Source organism: Manis javanica, chromosome 13 (genome assembly GCF_040802235.1).
Source record: "Manis javanica isolate MJ-LG chromosome 13, MJ_LKY, whole genome shotgun sequence".
Taxonomy (NCBI): domain Eukaryota; kingdom Metazoa; phylum Chordata; class Mammalia; order Pholidota; family Manidae; genus Manis; species Manis javanica.
Genome location: NC_133168.1, coordinates 71,806,324 through 71,831,593, shown reverse-complemented (window position 1 = coordinate 71,831,593; position 25,270 = coordinate 71,806,324). Strand labels below are relative to the sequence as shown.

At 42.1% G+C, this 25,270-nt stretch overlaps 1 protein-coding gene across 8 annotated transcripts in view; it reads right to left on the bottom strand.

Moving 5' to 3' along the window:
- ARID1B (AT-rich interaction domain 1B) overlaps positions 1-25,270 on the bottom strand; it is a 411,155-nt gene that overhangs the window by 19,670 nt on the left and 366,215 nt on the right. For 6 of the 8 annotated variants that reach the window (XM_073219809.1, XM_073219812.1, XM_073219810.1 and 3 more), the window contains 5 exons: positions 19,344-19,489; positions 12,252-12,355; positions 11,384-11,542; positions 5,617-5,826; positions 2,685-2,889 (listed from right to left, as the gene is read on the bottom strand). In XM_073219809.1, the coding sequence (XP_073075910.1) occupies positions 2,685-2,889; positions 5,617-5,826; positions 11,384-11,542; positions 12,252-12,355; positions 19,344-19,489 (824 nt within the window). The remainder of the gene's footprint in view (positions 1-2,684; positions 2,890-5,616; positions 5,827-11,383; positions 11,543-12,251; positions 12,356-19,343; positions 19,490-25,270) is intronic. The other 2 variants (XM_073219814.1, XM_073219816.1) reach the window with 1 other exon arrangement.

Below are 25,270 nucleotides of genomic sequence, written 5' to 3'. Positions count from 1 at the left end.
CGCACTGGCACCTCAGAGATGCAACCGTACCCCCAGGCCTTGTCCAGGTCTCACTTGGGAGCCTTCCTCCGCTGACCTGCTCTAGTCACTGGAGGACAGAAACCTGGATCTCCGGCCTGAGAAACCGAACAGCCACTCAACAGTGAAGACAAGGATGCAGCCCCAAAGGCTAAAAAGGGGGTGTGTCTCCTGGGGACTGACAGACCTGAAGTTCAGATCCCCACTGCAAATCAGAACTGGACTCCAGATGGCTGACTCCAAATGTGAGCAGAGCCCAATGGTCTAGGACTGGGGTTGGTTCAGAGCGACCATTTTAAAAAACATTTCAGAATGTTTCTCAAGAACTTTGTAGTTCAGTTTGCCTGCGCATGCTGGTAAGGAATAAGCTACCTTCTTATGGGAAAAACTGACTTCCAAGAATACAAATTTTGCTGACAATTAGTTTTTTTAAATTTTGTGGTATATGAGATCCTGACATGGCAAATGGTTAGGAATACTTCGTTTTCTTTGACAAGAAAACCATTTCAGAGACATTTTTCTTAATGAAATCAGAGAGCCACTGATTCATGGATGCTGAGGAAACGCCTGGGTTTTGGTTATGGGGCTGGTGTTACTCGCTACCCAGTGGCCAGTCCGTGTGTCTGTCTTGCTGAGCAGCGCCCAGAACATGGCTTGGTGCACCCGCATGAGGCTTCGGGGCCACCTGGCCGAGCTTTCCCTCCCCTGCTTCCTGTTCATAGGTCTTTGCCTCCATTTGGGCCACTGAGAAGATTATCCCAAGTGTACCTGCAATCCGGCACTTTTGTGCAGTTCAAATGATAATATTGCCATAAAAATGGTGATTTAAAAAAAAGGGAAAGAGGCAAGAGCGGACTGTTAAGAAAACAGACCCTGTGCTTTCGGAAGCATCTACACCTCAGCAGGGTTTCTTGTACTGAAGCTGGTGCACACTGGGAGAGCTATACTCCATGCAGGAGCGCAGACCATTTGGTGACACGAGTTCTTTCCCGGCAAATAAAATACGCCTTTACATCTTTGCAGACGACGCCACTTTGGTCCCTACACCCCACTGGGTTTTTATTTTGAAAAAATGGTTGCAGAGCTCTTCACAGGCAGCTTGCTTTACTTGTTGAGCTGAATATAATGTTGTGAGATTTTTAAAATTAGATTTCACAGATTTTAAGGTACACCATAACTGGCAAAGACTTCAAGTCTTTAAGGGTGGGCTAGAGAGGAGGATTTCTACTTGTCTTTAGAACTGACACATCTATATCCTCTATATCCAGGAGATTCACTACAAATGCACTTTGCGCCCCAAAGGTACTCATCTTTATGTGAGAGCCCTTGGTTAGCGACCTTAGGTATTAGTATTGCTATCTAGACAGCAGCTACAGGAAATGATTAAAAAGGAAACAACTGCTCTGTGTGGCTCACAGGTACCACCTTCTATGTGTAAACAGCTTATTACGTGTGCCAAAGCCATTTAAAATCCAGGCGGGGGAGATGGTAGGTACAGGCATAATGCTAGAGCTGGGTGCGTGGGGCCACAGCCCAGTATGTCTATTCGTGGACAGCGTGACTTCGAGTCAGTGACTCAGATGTCGGGAGCCTTGGTTTCTCACGGACTTTAGAGCAGTGTCTGCGCATAAGGGGGATGTGAAGATGAAGTGATGAAGCACTCGGAGAGGCGCCTGGCACCCTGCACGTGCTCCAGACGTACTGGCGTTCACGGTGACCATTTGACCCCAGAACAGCCTGTGTGATGGGAAGTGACAGGCCAACTGGCCCCATCCTGTATGTGGACAGTGTGCGGCTTTGACATGGCCAGAAACAGACAAGAGAACAGCTGGACTGAACGTGAGGGACATTACACCCAGAACTAAGAATAACGCAAATTTCTTCCCATGTCTAATATTGTACTTATAAGAATACAGTGATTCAGCGATTTCAAACCTGACACCCTAAAAAACAGAACAAAGGCCAGCAGGAGCACTGAGAGAGTGGCAGGGTCTCCAGCCACGCATGCACCATTCACTTGGTTTGCTTATGAGAATTTAGGTGAACCACTGTTATTCCCAGGGAGTATTCCTAAGGCTCCCGACCTCTTGGTCAAAGCTGAGTGGACTACCCTGTCTCAGAAATACAGCTGTATGGAGCGTTACCCTAACAGTTTGCTGAATACACTAAAAACAAAGTCCAAATTTCACTTTGCTAACGTGCGAATCTGAGTGTCCCTGAGAGGAGGAGCTAGTGGAAGCTGGCTGTTAAGCCTGCAGGGTGGCGTTTTCCAGTAGTATGAAAGGACAAGCACAGGCTACTGGGGGGGCTTGTCTGACATAAGATGGGATATTTAAATACGTGCACAAGGAATAAAGGGGTACAGCTTGGAATTCCAAAGTCTACTCTGACCAAATAAGGTATGGCCAAAGAACGGTACCTTCCAAGTGCTAACAGGAAGGGAACGATGCACATGCCCTCTCTATTCTCTTAAGCACTGCCAGTGGGGGCTCACTGAAATAGACAAAACAAAGCAAAATGCCCCTTTGCTCAAAGATGCCATGTTCTCGGTCTGCATTACTAAGCGGCCTTCTCGGAACCCGGAAGGGGCCTGTGGAGCCTCCAGCCCCAGCTGAGGGGGGTGCCCCTGGCTCTTCCCGGGCCACAGCTGTAGCGCTCCCACTTACCAGGAGAGGGCGGCTGGAGCTTGGGCTGCTTCTTGGTGTCGGCAGCGCTGAACACTTCGGGCGGGGGCTCCTCCCCTCGCTCGATCTTGCACTCGAAGGCAAACAGGTATTGAATATACTGCTTTTTCAGGGAGCTCGCTGCGCTGCTTGAAGTGCCAACATTGAGGTTGGTTGCCAGCTCACGCCACTTCTTGTTTTTATTAACCTAGCAAAAAAATGGCAGGATCATTGGTTTGCAGCAAAGTGCCTTGTTTAAAGCCGGGAGACGAAAAAAGCACTTAATGTCTTGGTTTACTTTTTTTTTTTTCGTTTGCCTCTTTTAACTAATGCTCATTACTCCCACTCAGTAGTGCACAGGCAGCATTTACAGTTATAAAACCATTAAGGAACCTGCTGATAGCTACATAAAAAGCCCCGCTTGCTGACATTCCTCTGCCTGCCGCCTCTCCTGCCTTGCACTCTCCCGGAGCCCATGCCGCTCAGGGCCCGCGATTTATCTGAGCAAACGTGCACTCTCGCTTTCACTCATCCCATCCCACCTCTAATTTTTAAAAAAGGATGTCTAAAAACTAATTTAAAAAGCAATAACAGAAATATTTTGCAATTTAAGTGCTTGAGCCTTGATATGAAAAACAATGCTTCCTTCCAAGGGCCAGAAGTTCGCAGGAAGACGCGGCTGTAGCTCCGGCCCAGGCCTGCCCTCTCCCACGAGGCTCCCTGCGCCGGGCAGGGGCGACACACGGTGCGGCGGCGAGGAGGCCTCTGACCCAATGACCCTAACTTAAACCGTGCCCAAGCCCCCAGCGGCTGATGCAGCAGGCCCCTGGGGGCCCTGAGGTGGGGCCCAGGGACTGTCCAGCACCCTACTTGTGCTCAGGCTGCAGACAAGTGCAGAAAGACAACAGGAAAAAGGAAAGAAACCCTGAAACAGTACACAAGGATTCTAGGCATTATTTTTTACTTGGGAAACCGCCGTGTGAAGCAAACAGGAAGGCCTGCAAACGCTTGGAGGTTCTATGGCTTTTAGAGGTGCCCTGCGTTGAGTAGCAGGGTAGCCATTAAGGGGACCGGGGTTTTTGACGAAATGCTCCATTTTTGGATTCTAACTTTCTCACAGAGCTCTTCAGTGCTGAAAGGCACATGATGACCAAGCCGCAGAGCGCTCACGGTCATGCTTCACGCCCCTTTTGGCACCTAATGCCAGGCTGCGACCAGCAGGCCAGAGGACCGCCTCAGAAATGGCAGACAGAGCGCTGCCTGGGACACCCTGAAAGGCAAGGCCCTGAGCTGATCCCACGTCAGACACTACCAGGGGGAAATCAAGAAGGGGGGTGAGTGATGCTGCTGCCGACAGGCTCGCCATTTGACCACAGCCACATTCAGGCAGCCCACATTAGCTGAGCCCGCAGAGGAGCATACGCACAGCCCCAGCCTGGTGAACGCACATGCCCACAGGGTCAGAGTAGCGTCCTGGCAATCTCCATACTTCTGCAATGGGCAAGACCCAGTTACTTAGTGTCCTGAGGATTCGAAAAACTGTCAGGAACTCCAGGTGTCAGGGGTAAGGTCAGGGCGTCTAAGTGCAGGGGAGAGGTGTATACCTTGATCTCTCCCTCCACTGGCCACCACCCACACCTGGTCTACGTTGCAGGTCTTTCCATCTGATGGTGCAGAGCCTTGATTCAAGCTCTAACTGTTCCAGCTGTAGGTCTCAGGTCCCTGGCGGGATGGGGCGTATCAAGAGAGGCTGAGGACAAAGGCCTTGTGTCCAGCCCCTGGAGCTGTGCAGCACCGAGACCAGGCTGGGCCCACAGTGACAGGTGGGGTTTTGGTGATTTATCCTTGGATGGTAAGCGACATGCGCCACCTGCCTGGAGTGGAGGGTGCCACGCTGTGTCCTGGACCATCTGGGGCCCAGAGTGGCTCCTTCCATGGATCTGGATGGAAGCCCAGGTACCAATACGTGATTTAAAAGCTCCCCCAGATGATTCTAGTGGAGAGGCAGGCCCGAGAACTAGGGGTAGATGAGAAGAGCACTCCTTTTGGAATCAGACAGGCCTGACCCTGCCACCTACCCTGAGCGAGTTCCTGAGCCACCACATCATTGTACTTCATTTTGTTTTGGTTTCCTCATCTTTTTGGGGCTGATGGTCCCTGCATTTTATGGGTATTTAGAAAGACCAAGAAAACACAAAAAGGTAAAGTACAGTGCCTGGTGTGCAGTGGTCACTCAGTCATTAGTACTTTCAGGCTCCTACCTGTAGAACATGTACACACAAACTAGACTCCATCTACAAGCAGGCTGGGACTCGGGGAGAATTTCAGGGGACACTTGCTTTGCGAGGCAGGCAAGCTCAGGGCAGGCTCTGCCCCACCTCTGAAAATGAATGCCTCCTGCAATTCTAGATGCCAGAGCCGCCCCTGCCCCTCTAGGACCAGCTCAGTGAAAGCACGATAGCACTGACCCTTTCCCTGCCCAGGGACTGTGGACATGGCATCAGAAGCATGACTTGATTTTCCTCATAAATTGTTCTGGATAGAGGGAAACAGTGAATCTGATTTATAACTGATCCAGGCAATTAATTTGGTTATCCACAAAAACATTTCTGGAGTATTTATTATAAAATCTTGGCAACCCTAAGAACTCTACAACTGTCAGGGAACATAAAGAAAAAAAAAATCTAGCCCAACTCTTTCACTTCAGATGAGAATTGGGGTCCAGAAAAATGACTTGCTGAAGTCACAGTGCGGGCTGGTGGCAGAGCTGGCACTCTAGGCCCAAGGCAACCCCTCCAGCACACAAACCCGGCCCCCATGGACTGTGACTTTACCATAGGCTCAGCATCTTCTTGAAAAAAACTCGGAGTCTGTAATTCCAAGCAGCCTGCTGTGAGAGCTTATCTCCAGGGTCTCCTCACTCAGCCATGCATACCTGTGCCAAACCTCCAATCTCCTTGACACAGATGTAGAGGCGAAACAGGTCCAAGGGCTTCTTGCCCACCGCAGGCAGGCTGGAGACAGGAGAGCCTCTCTCCTCCATGAAGGTCAGGTATCGGTCCACCCACAGCTTTCTCTCCGGCTCATTCCCTAACTCATAGACCTTTGTGATCTTCTCCCCCGTGGTGGAGGATGAGCTGGACTTCTAGTGCCCACGAGGAATATTTGGAGAGGGGGCATAGGTGGGCAGAGGGGAAGGGAAAAGGTGAGAAAGAAGCAATGAGCTACCAAATACAAGAAGAGAACAAATTTAAAGCTACTGCTATCACACAACAATTAGGAATGAAGGCTACTAGTTCAGGCACAAACTATACATTTTCTTAATTAAGACTTTACTTTGACTTTAAATAAAGAGCCCAAACTCCCCCTTTTATATACTTAAAAAAAAAAACCAAAGCCTTTTTTAACTTTATTGATAGAAGCGTTGAATCCCAGAAGGCAAGATTCCAATGACACCTCACGTCATTTTTAAAAATAAACGGATGCTAGCTCACAGAATGATAGTGGTGAGTTTAAAATCCCACACGTGGTCCCATGGAGCCCCCAGAACTAAGGACTGCTACTTTCCCTTGTCAAATACAAATGGCTAATATGTGTCTTCATTAAAATGCTGAATCATTGGAGGAAGAGCAAATACACTGTACTTGCTGAAAAATGTGAAGGTAGGCCCCCAAATCCCAGGAACTGGTGGTGGGGCTCCCTGTGCATCTGAGAGCTTTATCAATGAATGGCTGGCTGAAATTTTGGCATTTAATCATGATGATCAGCTTTTTGAACTTCTCTGCCAAGGTAAGGTGCAATTAGATAATTATTTTTACAGATTTCTTAGGCAACTGTGTTTTAATCACAAACAACTGCCAACTTCATATTCCCAGTGTAACTATGGATAATGATGCACATGGGTTTATGTGCCTGTGTGGTTTATACTGATGCTCTAATTCTTGGTCTTCTTTTTTTAATTCTACCAAGAATGTCAAGATACTAATGTGTCAAAAGCTGCTGTTTCTGCACACCTGAAGCCCACCCTCTGGATTATATGATCTGGGAAGGTAACACTTCTAAATCTTAAACAGCCTAACTGTGTATTTTCTCTTTCTTTTATGTCTCTGTATTTGTAACAATATTTGTGTGCTCATAATATCTGCAACTCGTGGGTAATTATGCAAAATCACTTTTAAGTTCTCAATGAAGAATTCTTTGGAACAGTAATTTACTTCATTTATTCTTGCAAGGTAGCTATTATTTTAGATGGAGTTTTCCATTATATATAGTTGAACATAATTTTAAACACACTGCTGAAACTTTGGGGGTTAAATGATTGCCACTGAGATTTTATGCTATCTGGTTTAGCAAATGATCCACAATATAAGTAGGGCCTGAGAAAGGATGCCTGAGAATGAAACCAACGAAGTTGCTGAGGGGCAGTTTTCCCTTTAGTTAACCTGTAATTGTCCTAAGCTTTTCTGCTGAAATTTTAAGCCTTCAGCTTTAGAATTATGGAGGCACAAAAACTTTATATCCAATACACAAAAATGGGTCATGCAGTTGATGTAAATAAAAAAATATAGAGTGGAAGGATAAAAAAATAGTATGCTCTTTTAAGAATTCACATCGACACTGAGGCTAAACTGCAAGTCACTTAAAATTACCTTAGGTAAGAGCTTAAAAATATATATTACATGTTCACATATATGTATATATATCGATATACATACTCAGAATATGGAACACACTGTATATATCCAAATGGTATGTCTTTGAATTTTCTTTTCCATGTTCTTATACCCAAGGAATATTTGACTGGGAAAAGCAACTGTTCTAACATGTTTTAGAACACTTGAGAAAATTTCAGAAGCTTTGTCATCATTAATGGGGTAGTTATATCAGTAAGTCTCTAAATGCTGGCATTGAAATATTTTTTCTTTTGGGGAGGTACACTAAAAAAATGGGTCCAAAGTTTTTTAAGAAATGAAAATTTGAAATAAGAACATGACAAAAAGCATTATCACCCAAAATCGATTAAAAAAACCTCTAAACCCCCTCTTGAATTTCATTTGTGAAAAACTGAGGCTTGAAATTCGATTTAAGGAGAAGAGCAAAAAGCAATCACATCAATTTGAAATCACCCTGAGTAGCTTCACCATTGTCCTGCATGTAAGACCCAACTGCCATTTCTGGCATGGTCAGTTCGGGACCTGAATGGAATCAGGTTCTGGAAGAACAGTTTATTGCGACCCGAGCCACGAGGCAATGGGCATGTCTGCTGTCTGTGAAGGGAATGGGTCTCATAGCCTGAAACAGAACTGATACAGCCTAAGACAGTGATTTCCTGAGTTTGACTATAGATATTTTAACTCTTCTTACCTTTCTTTGTTAAATGAACTTAAGTTTAATTAACTTCTGCACATCTCAGCTCCCATAAAATTAGAAAAGCTTAATGAAAACATTGTTTTTAATACAATTGTTTTAAATTTCATAGTTTCCAGATCTTCAAAGAAGGTCTGAAGATTTTTAGGGCATCATAATATAGGAAAATGCATTTGTATGAGAAGAAAGCGGTCAGGCCTCAGTTAATGTGTTAGGTCCCAGAGAGGCCTCCTCTGATGCCCTCTCCCTAATCTGAACCATCCTGTCAGGCTTTATTTGTCCTTAGCGTGACCTGGTTGCACAGTGTACAAAGTACATGTTTTGCTGGGATTATTTGTCTGCCTTTACTTTCCTGTAAGTTCCACAAAGCAGGGTTTGTGCTAATTTTGAATTGCCAACAGTGACTGCGCACTGAAGGTATGGTGAGGTCATGTGTTCTGTGAACAAATGCGCAAATGCACGAAAAGGTCTGAAAAATCTGGCGCCATCCAACAAGAATTAATAGTGAGTCAAGTACCCTCAACAGGACTTCAGACAAATCCAGTAAGACTGAGAGCTAGGAAGGGACACTGTCCAGGGCTGGTACCTAACTTCTGCACCCCAGCCTCAAGGTCTGCTTACTAGTTGGTTACCGAAGTTCATATTTGGGTGTCCAAACAGAAAAAAGGAAGTTAAGAGAGACTAAAGCCTTAGGAACTAAAGACTACATACTTTATCACTGATCAGGTTTAACACATACCTTTTCTGTCATAGACATTAGCTATGATGTAACCTTTGGATAAATGTCATTATTCACTCTACCTACTGACAATGGGCAAACTACTCCTACAGAAAGATGGGTTAACTTTTCCAGGTCACTAGGGCCACCTCATATTGCTTCAGTGTTGTAAAAATGGTATCATGCTGAATGAAACTGTTGTGGAGGCAAGAAAAGGGAACGGAGATCGCTGAAAAATTACAGTAAGAGATTATTATAGTGCCAAAAATGTTTTCCTTGCATATAATTTAATTAAATCTATAAGCACATTTTTTCCTCAAGACTTTTGGGCAGATTTACATTTCAGCAGTCTTTACCATATGCCTGGTAATGTGTGTATGTGCAAATGTTTATTTTTATTTTAGAATGTTTTGTAACCAAACAGTGTTGGTCCATAGAACACTGTCAAAGCACAGAACATCTTTATTATTTAGTCCATTTCAGGCCTGCTATTAGACAGGTTTTATTAGGGATACTGTTAAGATCAGTTTTAAATACAAATTAAAGTTATATTTCAGGAAGAACAGTTAAATATTCCTAAATTGTATATATCTGCAATGATTTGAAAGCAGAGATAATCTGCAATCTTTCAGTCCAATCTCCTTTGGTTTCCTTCTTGAATTAGTATCTCATTAAAGAGAAGGGTTGTTTCCTCAATACAGAGCAATCTTCTAACATCTTTTGCCAGATGAACCACAGCTTCTCCTGTCCTTCTCTGCCACTGGAGCCTGAAGTTTGCTTATAAATTCTTAACCCCTGAAACACTTATGGTATAGGAAGAGATAATGTATGTGGAAATACTTAGAGAGGAAAGTGACATGCAATTTCAAGTATAACTGTAATATGATCAGAAAAAGAAGTCAACACTTCAGTTTGTTTTTTCCTTATATTTAAGTAGAAAGTAGGGTTTTGATAATAGTTGCCTACAGGACTCAACTGGATGGTGATAATGGGACTAGTAAGTTAAAATATAATAAACATCTCAATCATTCTTTATAATTCAGAAATCAGCAAGGAGGATAAAATTTAAAATATTTTAAGAAATGAAAACATTTATAATTCTTAATTATCTTAAGGTTTCAACAATTATTGTTTTTAACCTCTGAAATTCTCCCCTCAAGCCCAGACACAAATGTTTTTGAGAGGTTATCATTTGAATTCTACCTGTTATCTTTAAGAGTATTTCTGATTTAAAATGCTTTTGTTATTAAAACAAAACAAAACAAAAACCAGGTTAGATTATGGGGAAAAACCCACAGTGGTGGCTGCCTTCTGAGACTCAAAGCACATAACACCAAGACATCAAAATTAAGGAGCTGCGCTCCCCTTTCCTACTGGGTTCTGCTTAACCTGCCCTAGAAACATTTTTCAATTCATCTCAGTTTTTGCAAAAGCGAAACATGTCTACAGAGAACATAACAGTGAATACTGCCCTTTCTTCCTCTGAAAAGGAAAATGCTGGTTATACTAGAACTCCACATGGATTTTACAAACATTTACTGGAACCACCAACTCTTCAAACCTTCAGCTCTGTTTAAACCAGCGAATGGATAATTAATAGCAGCCTCCTTTTGGGGTTTTGACTAGATTGCCAGATTCTGTAGTTAGAGCCTTCTTCCTTCCAACTTGCTTTTCCTGTGCTGTAATCTTCAATACATCGTCTTACAAAAATTAGCGTGTTAATTAAGCCTTCTTGGCAAGTAATTGCATGTTAAGGTTTTTTTTAAAGATCTTTTGAATCCCTATATGAATGTAAAATAAAGGTTACTACAGTGCCATTCTTTTTTTAATGGCACAGAATTAATTTCTCTAGTAGGAAAATGGACCCAGCTCTATGGACAGAAGAACATTAAGGCTAAAAACCCCTCCCTTATATGTTTATTACCATTAAAAAAATATATCATATTGAAATCAACAATTTCAAGATTATCAGCAATCTTGTTCAGGATATAATTTTCCTATCTCAACTGATTCTAGGAAACGCATTATTAATCTAAAAGTAGCATTTCAAATATTCGTATGTACTAACATTTCTACAACTTTTCTGTTAAATTTCTGACAAGTGGATGGAATCAAAGCAGGGCTGATATGCTAACCCATGCCCAGAGCATAATATTTATATTTTCAGGTAGGCAGTTTTGAAATAAGATGTTTCAGATACAATAGCACATCCAAGATTTAGGCCAAAGGCCAAACTTGTCATTTATTTCATGGCTGCTATTAGTTTCCATTTAAATGGAGAAGTGACTCACTTTAAAGATCTTTCTATAAGTGCACAATGGATTAGACATTTAAACAAAGTCACTGTGTGAAGGAATTTGGACCCAGTAACACAACTGCATGCTTCATACAGAGGTGTTTCTTTATAACAGCGGTTTCATTACCAGAAAACAACTACGATGCGCAGAAACATTACTCATTTTGTTACTGATATAATTATAAAGAAAACCCTTTCATGGGTAAATTATGAAGAAAAAGTCTTATAAAACAAATAAATAAGCAAGCATTAAAATAGAATTAATTACCAAAAACCCCCAAAAAACAACAAAAATCCCCACAAAAAACCAGAGCCACTTACAGGGCTTGATGGAGTCTTTGGCCAGCCTGGGCTGCTAATGCTATCACTTTCATCTCCATGAAATGAGGAGATGCTAGCAGAGCTGGGGGACATTGGGGAAGGGACTGGCAGGTTGCCGGGGGTTGGGGGCTGAGAAATACCCTGAGAGCTGTAGCTATCCTGTGGTAGAGGAATAAAAAAAAAAAAATGACAAAGGTAGGGCAAACTTTATTTAAAATAACAAAAAGCACATCCAGTTTAACAGATAATTTTTATATATAATAGATATACATAAAGACATGTACACACAAACACACAAAAGCACACACATATAAAGGTATTAAGACAACATCCTGCATTAGTGTAAAAGTTTGCTGGATGCTGGATAAGGCCACTAAGCCACCATGCTTACTTCAAGCTTACATGGGATGCTGAGCATGGGTTAACCCTTATGAAAGAAAGAAAGGAAAGAAAAAGCTGTTCACCTTATTTATCAAATAAGGCAGGAAAGCAAAATATTAAGTATGCTGTTGCTGCTGAGGCGGCCAAAACAGGAAGCTATAAACTGAAGGCAGAGAAAATGGCTGCAAGTATCAAAAGCAGGCGGGACCCTTGCGTCTCCCCACCCCCGCAGCATGTCTCTCGGGTGAGTCTTGTCCCGCCACCCCTCTCCCACAACCAGGAGTTCAATGCCGTAAGAACTAGTAACTTTCAGATCCACGCCATGAAGGGGGTGGGGAAGGAGACTATAAACACGGTGCACACGATGAAGGCATGCAGAAGAGAAGAAGCCAAAGGGCACAGGCGCAGGCCGACACCAGCGGACCGAGAGCAGCACGGCGGCGCAGCGAGCTGGTGCCCGCACCGCGTGCGAGGAGAAAGGAAATACCTTCGACTTGCTCTCAGGCTGCGGAGCGCCGTCTTCTTTGCCGTCTGCTTTGAGGGGCAGTTTGGGGTCGCCAGGAGACATCATATCTGCAAGACCCATAGGGGCTAATCGGAAACAGGAGAGAAGGGTTTAGGATTAGTACACCGGGTTCATCAGGCTGTGCTCCTGCTAACGCAAGTTACTGAGTGATACGGGGAGCACCTGAATTACCCCTGAAGGAAGGAAAAAAGGGAAAAGAAATTATCACTCAGAGCATACGCTAATTCCTGAAATCTAATAGCATGACAACAGTCTGGTGATCCTTTTTTTATCTTAAAAAAAAAGTAATCATTTATTCTACCCAAACCACTCAATTTATATCAATATTCTTTTTCAAAATTACTACAACTTTAATAAAGTAGGTGACAAGTGGAAATAAGCTCAACATTTAAACTGTGTTGAAAGCAAATGCTGCATGTGTGTATATTTTAACCTGATGACTAGAGGATGTTAGCACTTTCTTTTGTGAAATTTTCTAAATTCACATAATCTATTATAATCTTAAATTTGTAAAATCATTTGACATTTTTATTGTTTCAATCAAAATTCTTGCCAAATGCATGGGGCCCAGTATGCAGTAATGGAAAACAAGCCTAAATGGTGACTTCCAAAACAACAATCTAAGTAATTTTTGAAGGAGAGGATTTCCAATTATTTTGTGATGAGGCTGGTTTCCTTTCAGTCTGGTATAGTACATGCATTTATCACTTAGCATACATCCTCCGCAGCAGCTCAGAAGCCCAGATCACACCCCCACATCAGCTTAGGAGTCAATCTACGATCCTAGGTAAAACTCATTTTCGGAAATTCTGTCAAGTTCATCAAGGCTCAGAATGCCGGACTCACCAAAAAACCAACAGACTTATACACATTTATTGCAAACACTAACAGACATTTTCAAGTTAAAAATATAGGTTTAGGTTTCTTTTTAGAGGAAGAACAAGAAGGCTTCAGTGGGGAATCAGTGTAGATATCCAGGGAGTAACAGCTCAGCTTCCACAGAGCCCCACTGTGGAAACCATCTGCCCAGCACAGGCCTGTGAGGGTGACACCACACAGATGTGTGAAGAATCGGGAGAGGAGAGACAGAGTAGAAGAGGGAGAGGGGAGAGAATTGTGAGCCTTATAAATGAGTGAAAACCAGAAAACATTCCTGTTTCAAAATAAACCTGAGGTTTCATAAACAGGACCCATTTCACATTCTGCAAATGAAAATGCTGGCCCAATGGAGGCAGTGCACATGTAGCCTAATGTGCCAAAAATCAAAACAGAACAACAACAACAAAAAAAGAAGTTTAAAAAAGGCTCTCCAGATTGCCCACTACAAAATGATTATTGCACATATTCATGTATTACTATGTTTTAGAAAATAATTAGTTTTAATTACAGCAGTGAGAGAGTGAGCAGGGCTCTGGCGAATTAGCTGGCAAGCTTTGCGGTGCTAATTTGCTAATATCGTTAGCATCACTGCAGGTTGAGACCAGAGGTCCTGCCAAAAAAGCTTACCCTGCCACGTGCCCATGCGTTCACATCAGCACGCTCAATGATGCACTCTGAAATGCCTGTATTTTCCATGGGCACGCTGGCTTGTTTTTCAAAGCCCATTTGCAGCCCAGTCGGCCCTTGAAGTCATCACCACACACACAAATCGTAATTGGGATGTTTTTCTTTTTTTTCAAATTACTTTCAATACTTAGACTTTAAGAACTGGAACAAAAAGCTTTTTCAAGTGATGCAGCTGCAGAGAAAAATCTATTGGGATCAGCTAAAAATGCTGTTATTTTTGTGAATGTGTGAAACCTCAAAAAAGCAGCTGAGAGATATTACACCCAGACCGCCTTGTTCAAAGCAGTGGATTGCTTTTGTGCAGTTTTATCTCTGGGGTCTAGCAAGATATGAATTAGTAAATCTGTACATTAAGAAATACCCTTTCTAGAAGAATAGAAGGGGGAAAAGGCAGAATAAGTGTGGAAAGAGGGGCCTATTTATGAGAGTCTGCGTGGCCTTGTTAGTTATTCACAGAGTGGGTGCCCAGGAATGACAGCCACACAATTCCAGAGAAAGTGGCAAAGCCATGGACACGCAGCTTCTGCTAAGTCCCTTTTCTCCAAAGGTTTTAACAAATAGTTCTGTCTCTATTAGTGATAAATCATGCCTAAATATTCTGAAAAATAGATATCCTATTTCATGCATTAAATGTGTTAGTGTACACAAAAGCAATTTTTAATACAGAACTAGGCCAATATGTACTATGATTATTAATGATAACAATTTACACTGATTTAAAATCAGACTGAGAAGAATATAAGTGTATGTGGGTTTGAAATTCCCTAAACTTTTAAATTCTCAATTACACATTTAAAAATGGGCATATAAGGTATGCCAATAAAAAAATTGTCGGAAGTTGCACTGCTTTATTATTTTGAGGAATAAGGATAGGATTTAGAGTAATAGTTTTATTTAGTACTCCTGCCTTACAGTGTAAATTTTATTTTATTAAATGGATCATAAGGTCTTTCCTTACTGTGGCTTTTACTATTCCTTTTGTTGTAATGTGTATTTTTGACTTCTTACCAGAATTCGCAGTGAATCACTACCAAGAACCATGTGCTGCCTAGGGCTATGGTACTCCAGGGGCGCTATTTTTTCCTCCTTTCCCAGAAGAGAAAGACCACCTCTATTATAAGGCTGCATTAAATCAAGGCACTGTTCTTCCTCCTGTTGACATCAGTGATCCAGTATGTAAAGTTCAGACATAAAGAAGGGCAGTAAAGAATCACTGCAGAAGTGCTGCGTGGGTACTGTAAATACACTTCAAGCACTAGCCTCTGGCTTTACCATTGAAATTTAAGAGCGAGAATGATTTCTTAAAGTAAGTACGGGTCAAGACCCTAAGGCAGCTCTTCCACCCTGGACTTAATATATTCAAAAACAACACAGAGAACATATGGTCTGAGTAAAGCTGCACTTACACATTCATCCCTCCTCTCCCAGCTTCCTTGATTAGTCTCCCTACAAGGTGACAAAATCATTCCCAGAAGATGGTAAAATAGGGCCAGAAATACATATTTTTGTTCTTTTCATGATAAATAAATATGCCGTACTCTGAAAGTATTTCATTCTTGTTTTTGAAAACAAAAGAGCCTATATACATATATATAGAGCCTATATATATATATATATATATATAGCCTATATACATATACATATAGATATTCACAGCTATTTTTGCATGTGGCAAACATGTAAGACCACCATTAGCATAACACATACAAAGGATATGAGAAAAGCTTAAGGAGAGACGCTCCGGACACTCACAAAGCCTTGGAGGACCCCCTAGGAACCTCCTGACGCCTCTGGGCTTCCGCGGGGCAGGGTGAGCTGCACCGCCCCGTAACCCTGCCAGTGCCCTGTCCCCTTTACAGCCATCCCCAGGAAACACGCTGCCTGAGCAAGGCCAGTCTGCGGTCAGCATCCCCGCTTCAGGGAAAGTGGCAAACCTTGCCAGCAAGTTGGATGGTGCTTCCAAGGAAGCCCCCGCCATGCAGAAAGTCTGGAGCCACCAGTATACTTGGCAGAAGGTCAGTACACATTTTCCCCAGTTTAAGAGGTATGGTTTTCATAATTTATCAAGTCTTCTGTATTTACTTTTTTGGTGGGTGATTGGGAGGGCAGCAATTCACCTAAAATCGTTAACTTCAAGAAAGCAAGCATGAAACCTCCACTACTAGCAATGGGGCTGAAGACCCCAAACTTCCTTTCTGAAGGAGCGCAGATCTCAAGACAGAACACAGCTATCCATCTGGCAGGTTGACATTCTAGGCACAGATTTGTACAGTTTTTTTTAAAATTTCATAATAGCAAATCATCTGGTAAACAGCTAATGCCACACAAAGCTGGACAGCGGTTCTGCATGGAGACTCTTGAGCAAAATACCTCCACGTCGGTGGTTCTCAAGCTCTAGCCTGCACATAACAAAAGTCACCGGAGGAGTCTATTAGGAAAGCAGACACCTGGCCCCAGCTTCATTAATTCTGATGGGGGTCCAGGAATCTGTAGTTTTAACAAGCACTGCAGGCTCTCGGTGGTTCTCAATTTTGAGAACACTGAAGGAGGCTGGCAATACTGTGGTGTGTGATTGCCTCTCTTCTTTAGTAAGGGCTCCTGGAGCTAGGGTGCCCCATACTGGCAGGACATTATCAGGGCCTGCCTTTGGGATGGAGCAGTGCTGTTTGGCAGAAAGAGTCCCTACTGGAACTCGAAAGGGCTCCCCGGGAGGAAGGCCTGGCTACAGCGGCAGGTGGCTACTCGCTTACTATCTGCAGGTTGTGCTGATGGAAATGCCCTACATTTTGTAGTGACTTCCAGTGAGGCAAACTAGAGCCACAGATAGCAGATATACTGCCTGGAATTTAGATGTCCTCTTTAAAATGATGGTTTATATGCAGACATGTACATGGCTAATGAATGCTGTAAAACAAAAAATGAATATTAACATAACTAACAACACAAATACTATGTAAGGGTGTATTTAACAAGGTTATATGCAACTTATAACTTTGACCATAGTAATACATAATTCATCTTTTAATCTAAATACTTTTTCTTTAAAAAAGCTCCTTTAGAGGGAAAAATCCCCATTGCTTACCACCCTATTTCCCCTGCCTTTTAAGTGAAGAAAGAGTTGTCACATTCATGCTCACACTGACTCCATTTAAATAACTACTTGCTCACTGAAGCCTGTAACGATTTGTCACAGCACAGGAGGACTCTTTTTGGCCTGGTACACTGTCTTCTGCACAGCTGTCTGAACTTAGCAAAGAGGATGCTGGAATGCCAGTTGCATAAGCTGCTAACTGATGTCTAGAAAATCCCCCTGCCAGCCCTGGTCATCATCTGTATTAGCCTCACTTTCTCCAAAAGTGTCCTTTGATGGAGAAAATGTTTTGCTGTTATCACTGCTAATTTATCTCCATGGCCCTAAACCAGGCAGACAAGGTGATAGTCCAAGAAACGGACCATTTCTGGCCCACCTCTAGAAAGTCAAGTGTATACCTTCAGACCAAAACTCTCAGCAGAAGCCACACCATAACACTCTGGCTTCCTGTCATTCCTGTTGCCCTATGAGCCTGTATCACAGTCTGGCAGATTCACATGCACCTATCAAGAGATGCACAGTAAATGCTCAACCACCAATATTCCTCAGATGTGCTGGATGATCGCTTTCTATCAGGTCGGCAGCATTTGACTTAGTAAGACTGGAATAAAATCACATAAATGTGTAGAAGAAAATTGGATAAATGTTTAAATTATTAAAAATTCAGTATTTCAAAATGCACAGTGTAATAAAAAAAATACTACTAGCCCATACAAAAGACTGTAAGGATAAATGGCCCTTTCACTGAACAGATTCCCTCTGTATGAAATAATGAAGAACTAAATTATCTGAATGATAATAATAAGAAACCCTCTTTGTGGTTCTCCATTAAATCGGTTATTTCTTAGGAACACATAAATCTTAGGCAGGGCCCAGTGCCATCTATTTGCTGTTGGTTATTTTTGTGGCTCTGAGGTCCAAAGGAAAAAGGGAAAAATGAGTATTGCTAATGGTAGATGAAAATTTATTATGTAGTTTCAATGCTCTGAAGTACTTTATTTCAGCAAGTCAGACAAAACACATAATGTCAAACCCAAATACAGTTACCTGGGTCAGAGCTGAGAGGGGAAGCAGAAGCTTCTAGCTAACAGTCCCTTCAAGAGCTTTCCACTTTTCATCTCAAATGTAAAAACATCCACCTCACTGGGATGAGTGGCCACCTGCTTAATATCAGGAAGGGCTACTTTATTTAAAAACCTTTATTTTCACCAGCAGTAGCAGTTTCTATTTTTTCTTTTTCCATAAACTTTTGGAGAGAAATAACCAGAGAATGGCACAATTAAATTAGACCCTAGAAACCAACAACTCAGAAGCTCAGACAGGATGCAAGCCTGAGCCGCTAAGCTGGCTGTTCTGCCAACGAAGAAACAGCAGCTCATGGGTGGCCCTTCAAAGATGCAGACGTCAGAAAGGTGGCATAAGGCAGGTGAAATAAAAAAGGTTGATAAGAGAGAGCCAAGCCTCTAACTCCACAAGGTTTCCTACTCCATGACCAAGTACTGCAGGACACGCACATGGGCTGCACAAGCTCTGTGCTAACTGAAGGAGAGAGGCCTGCCCCAAACGCTGCCCGCCACTCTACAAGGTGCCAGGAAGGAACAGCTCAATGAAAGTGCACAGCATTTTCTCATTTGAAGAGTAGCATCATAGTCATTGGGTAGTTAGGGGGCTTGGGGAAGTGGCTCAGGGCCTAAGGAACCTAAGAAATTGGAATATTTGCAGTTTGGGACATTTTTGATATTTCTACAAACTGACAATACCGTTATTGCACTAATCTGATGGGATCAGCAAGAAAGCAACTGTTGAGAACATAAAGTGGGTTGAAAAAATTAAACATAATGGAAATTCAAAATAGCCCATTGAAGAAATAATACATAATTCCTCAATAGAGACAATCTGTAAAGAGCATTTATGGAACAACTATTTCCATATATGTAGTTAAATGTGCGTTTCCCTAAGTGAAAAAAAAGTACTTCAACCCCCTTGTTCTGCCCCTCAGTCATTCCCTCTGAAATATGCAAACTGGTTATCTCGACCACTGCCAAGTGGGAAGTCAGAGATCTTGTCGTGGGATCTTCCAGTACCCCTCGTAGTGCCTAAAGACAAAAAGAACTTCGTGGATGTCTTCAGCAGTGTATTTACCAATGGCACTTGAAATATGTCCACATATTGTATACAGAATGAATAAGGAAAGTACATAAAATAGAATGCAATCCTTAAGTCTTAGAATAGTTATGTAGATTGAGCAAGTTCCCAAGCAGCAGAAAAGCAGTGTTTTTCCCCTTTTACCAAGTGATGCCATTGCCTGAGTTGTTTCTGTACATTCCGTGGTGCAAGCCTAGGAGGGGAAGGGGGAAGGGGAGGCAGCCCCAGAAGCACAGAGCTGCCAAGGTTACCTGTCGAGCTGTTCACCATATTGGGCGTCATGCTGTAGGGGGACGCCTGGGTGTTCATTAGCCCAGAGCTGTTGTTCATGGGCTGGCTGTAGGGAGAACTGGAAGCCAGGAGTCCACTCTGATTCATGCCAGGAAAGCTGCCTTGCCTATATGAAGAGAAAGCACATGCATCCATATACCGACCATGCATATTAGCAGCAGATCAACCTGGTAGGCATGTCTAATAATGCTTTTATGCAAGGGGTGGGGCTAGTATTTTTCATGTTTGCTTAAAATAATTTATTTCCTGGAGAGAGAAGCTGAACTCTATGGCTAAGTAATTACTTAATACACTAGGGAAAAAGTCCAAATACTATAAATTCCACAAATAAATTATACCTTTTTAATCATGTCAAGTGTTCCAGGTTATGATTTATATAGAGGAATATAAGCAAGAAAGGGGGAACTTGAAATAAGAACAGGAATTACAAAAGCAAGCAAAATTAATTTCTAATGGTTAAGAAGATCTGCCTCTCTATTATCACTGGTATCTTCTCATCAAAAACCCAGAAGAAATGAAAAATTAAATGGACAGTGTGGGAATGTTATTTAAAGAAAAATTCTTTGACCTAATTTTCTGATATAATGAAATATGGGAGAAAGCATTTCCAAAACTCCCTTCAACCCTATTATCCAACATTCTGAAACTAGGTACTATTAAAAGCATGTCAATTTCCCTATATTAAAATTACCAGGCAAACATCAGACTCCCACTTCTGCAGAATTTCCTGGGACAGGAAGCAAGGGGAGCTTAGACTGGCTCTAAGTGTCCCTAGTAGGTAGGTTCCAAGTCATCCCTCCCTCCCACTGCCCAGCAGACTCATAAACTTAAATTTTTGGTGACTTAGTTTTGTGATACTAAACTCTGTGAAAGGCAAATTTCTCTTCATTCTTGCAGAGAGGAAGAGGGTATCCTTTGATCTGAAGAAGACAACAGTCACACATGTCATTTCTCTAACTGCTAATGAGACGGGGGAGGGGCAGAGAGATGTAATTGGCCGAGTGGCTTAATCGTGCCAGGACATATACAACACAAAAAGGAAGATGATGGCAATGTGGCAAAATCTTTAAAAGACTCCACTCGTGTTGTCACACTTTTATGGTGTAAACAGTGTACCTTTAAAACACTTCTGAGTTTTGGACACTAATGTTTACTCTTGGGAGTAAAGCTAATAGAAGGAGTAAAAACCCACAGATACTTTGCTTATCTGTTCCAAATTAATATGATTACAACCCCCATCCACCTCCATTAAACTGGCATTTAGTGGCTCTTTAAGTAGAATATTAGAAAAAAATTTTTTAAGATTGTCTTTAAAAAGATTAACATTAAGTCATTAAAAAAACAATATTCTATTCTCTTTCAGGGATTCAACTTTCTGGTTTGTAGAAAAAATTCAAACATGGTCCATTTGAAAATCCTAAGTACCAAAGCTTTGAGTGTTTTTTTTTTCCTTTGAAATATTATATAAACCATTCAGGGAAATTCTGTACAAACTAACACTTGATGGCTTGAAAGAATATTCTAGAAGACTGAAAGACAAAGGCGTGTTACTTCAGACTTGACTTCTCAGCTTACTGAGGTTCCACTTGGGATAACTTCAGACTGCTGAATCAAGAATTCTGATACCCACTTCTGCTCCTTAAGAATGGATCTGAGATCATCCAATGGCTTTTGATTAACCTCTAGGTCACCAACTATTTATAAATACATTGCCCAGCAGCTCTCAACACATTCCTATATGGTTAGGGTCTCAACATCAGCATGTAGATTCTTAGCATTAACTCGAATACCTTAGGTTTCCTTCTGAGGTGTTTTGATTCAAACAAGAGATAATTTAGCATTTATGCACTTGTTTCAAAAGAAAACAAGCGGCACCCCCTGGGACTGCACGCTCAGTATCTCTGCAGATAGATCACAAGAGCATCCTTAACCTATGAATTTATGTTTTCTGGAGCCTACTCCCAAGTCACAGATCGCTCCCAGCATCAGCTAACTTTGATGCCTCCTACAAGGTCCAGTTTCAGGAGTCTCCTCCTGTATGAAGGTCGTCCTTGCTGCCCCCTGGAAGTTCTGCCTTCTGCAGACTCACAGCCTGTTAGAGCACGCTGCACTCCTGTTTATTAAACAATTCAAGTGCTTGTCTTGGCTCTTCAAGGCATGTATGCCTCCCAAGAGGAGTCACTGAGCACATGGCAGCTACTAAAATCTTTCTGTTGAATAAATGCATTGATAGAGAATATTTTTATCATTGTAAATAGGCATTATGAAGGATGGGCACCTTTTCAAGCTTCCACCTAATTCACATGTGGTAGCTAACATGTTTGAAATTAAACAGTTTGCCAGCCACATTTGTTTATAACTAAGGTGGAGGGAATCGGAATATCTAATCCATCAGGCAGACAGTTAAATGAAGTACCTCCTAGCCTCATCTAACCCCAACCTGTGATTTCTCCCCCAAGTCTGTACTGTCCATCTTTAATCACTATGATACAGATACACATTACAGAAGACGTTCTACAAAATACCCTTAACATAACAAAACCATAAAGATACAAAGCTCTGTGTGTTGGATGTCAATGGCTGGTTACGATGGTCCTCAAACTGTGCCTAAAGTGTTCAAAGTCTGGTTAAAAAGCCAGGCAGGGGTCACTAGCCACACTGACAAACGGATTCCCCTTTGCTCTCCGGGCCTCACTCTATAGGAGCATGGAGGGACTCATTAGGATGATTACATTCCTAACTGATTAAGTATTCACAAGTATTCCTGGCAGGATTTCTAGGCACTTCACACATTTAATTTTTTAAATTCTTGGAGAAAGACAGGTGGAGTTATGTTCACATACAAAGAAAGAAAATAAGTAACAGAGAGATAAAATAACTTGCCTGAAGAGACACAGCTAGTAAGTGGCAGAAAGAGAATTCCCCAACCCTGCTTTTAGTCCAGGACACTAGACTTCTTTCTCAAGGGCCCCAGACCCCACTAACACTTGACAGAATGAAGTATAATGGCATATGGCAGCCTATTATATACTTTTCTATTTGTCTATTGCACTCATCTTTAGTTGTAGAAAGCTGACAAATCAGAACGGCACTTTTCTCTGGGCTTCCTGGAGTGAGCTGGACATAGTGAGAGGTACTGGGAGTAGCTGAGATAGCTCCCTGGAAGTATGTTTCTAGTGGCAGGTGGGGGGGGGAGGTCCATCCCGTGGGCTGCAGGCCTCCTGGGAGTCCAAGTAGGGAAGTACTGAAAGGGAAATGGATCTTCCTAGGAATGCAGGGCACGTGTGGCCATGAGCAAAGCACTTGGCTACCTGTCTAGATAGGAGGAGAGAACCAGTCTTTCACTGTCACAGAAGAAATCCTATTCATTACGCTTTGGAAACTATTGCCAAGACTACTGGTGATTTCAAACATGCAAGATGGGCTTAATAGCAAATAGGGCTTTCAATGCACCCTGTCAAATTTTGGAAATTGAGACTATCTGTTTTGTGAAAGGAAACAAAAGATGGCTGCCTCTCTAGGCCAAGCACTCCAGCTTGCCATGGAGTTGCTCATGTAAGGGGACTTCTGGGGCTTACAACAGAAGGCTTATGAGGTCGGGCTGACTACTGTCACTGGGACCACAGCAACTTCGGGAGAAGTGGTCCCTTCCCAGGGGCAGAATGCACCAACTGCTACATCCTTCTCGGACCACAGCAGCATTTGGAATGCTCTGAATAGATTTAGGAGACTGAAAAAGTCAATTGCTGGGTATTTTCTTTTTTCAAAAGGAAACAAAAGCAACAAAACAAAAATAGCTAAAAATACAAACTAAAAGATGGAAACATTTTTGATGTAAAATCTTACCAAAATATAAGTTGCATCTGGAAAAGTGCCCTGCCTTGACGTTTGGGTTTCTGCATCACCTCTAGTGGGTCTTTAGACTCAGATAATTTTTGTTACAAATGACTGCTGGCCTGATGTCACAGATTTCTAACCTGACACGGTTGTGGCAATAAACACCCAACACTGCCTGGGGTCGGGGCTGGGAGTTGACAAACATTTAACAATGTTTTGCTGCTGTTATGCTGCTAAGGTAGCTACTGAACTTCACCCTTTGGAAACAACTGTGTTGGGGGTGCTCACAAGTCTCTGTGTGCTGACAAATGGCTCTGTGCTTATCTGGGCCAGGTCTACAGGCTGGCACTGTGCCCTCTATCTTTTGCACATCAAAGTTTGATGTGAGGGTTTCTTGTTTAAATGTGCACACCTGCAGAATAACCAGAACTTTATTTAAATCAGTCTTCGGTGGGGGCTAGATGTTAAGTGCTTAAGACTTGTCATTCTGTGACAAAAACCAGCCTATTATAATGAGACTTTCAGAAGGGACGCCTGCAAATGCATTTCCCTACAGCATTCTTCATTTCTGCTTCTCAGCATCCCCCCCCACAACAAGTGATTTTTAATAGTTTTTCCTCTTAGTCACTTTGGAGATTTTTCAAATATTGCACATTCATTTGCCAACAAAAAGGGCTGGCTTTGGCGGAAAAATCCAGAAGTACATACCAATTTTAAAGTGACCATTTCCAGTGGTTTACTGTGAAGGCAGGAAGAATATAGCTTCTCACGGCAGTCTGAACTTATTAGCAGTTAAGATTACTATGAGATACTACTATGAGAGTAGCTACATACTTGTACCTTGTTTTAAGTCCACTACAACAGAACTTAAAGTCTGTACTTGATTTTGGTGCTTTAAAAGAATGTTTAGTCCATATTGTTTTAGCACTCACCACTATTTTTTCTCAACAGTGGTAGATGGGAAGTGTGAAATATGTATCTTGAAAATGAATGGATTTCTGATACAGCTCTTTGGAGAAGGGTGGGAACAGCCAGAAGAAATGCTTTGGAAATAGACACGACATTAATGAAGCCACTTTACATAAAGTCCCAGTGGCAAAGCCACATGGAAAGGACCTCCACACTGAAGAGTTCCTGCATATCCACTGAAAAATCATTCTTCAGTTATGTTCAAAATAAATGTAAAGCAATGCATGATTTTTTGGGCAACTATTTATGACTGAATTTTTCTCTAGACAGACTGTTACTTACAGATGCAATTTGAGTTCAGAAGCCAGAATAGACTGCTTACTGACAAAATTAATTATGCTAACATGGAAATTTGGGGTACTTTTTCACTGAACCCAATAGTTTTCAGAACCACGACCTTGAAACTGAAAAGGTTCAGTTTCAACTTCCATCAGCTGATTCCTGGGGGGCTCCGGCTACATACACATGTATAAACATCACACAGGACGGCCCCCTTTTGATTAATTCGCACATGCCCAGTGTCACCAATTAAATAGACTTTCAACCTCAGTTACAAAGTGACTCTCCCAAAGCAGTGCCAAGGACAAATTCAGTTGAGATTATTATAAATCTGGTATCTGAAGCAGGGAAAACACTACCTTTTTGTCCCCAAAACAACACAATCAGAACAGAAAGGAAAGCTGCCCAAGCCCTAGCCCATTTTTGGTGTGGCTAATCCATCAGGTTTGCCTGTAACAACAAATGCGTTAGCAATTCTCGTGGCAAAATAATGTTATGATTTCAACAAGCCAGGTGCTCTGGCTTGGAATCAATCCTGTGAAGGTAAAATGGCATTTATATCATTAAACCAAAGACAAAGAACAAACAAAAGTGCCAATGATTTAAAACTGTGGCTTCCTGTAAAAATATATAGCCACGTGCTATTTAAAAAAAAATGATTGCACCCCTTGCCCTCAGGGAGACATGCTAGAAATAACTAAAATTAATCGGAAATACCTTCTATTTAGTTGACAGTTATAATCCTTTGCTCCACATGGGTGTCTTAAGATAGGTGTGAGAGGGGAGGGAAAAAGGCAGGGCA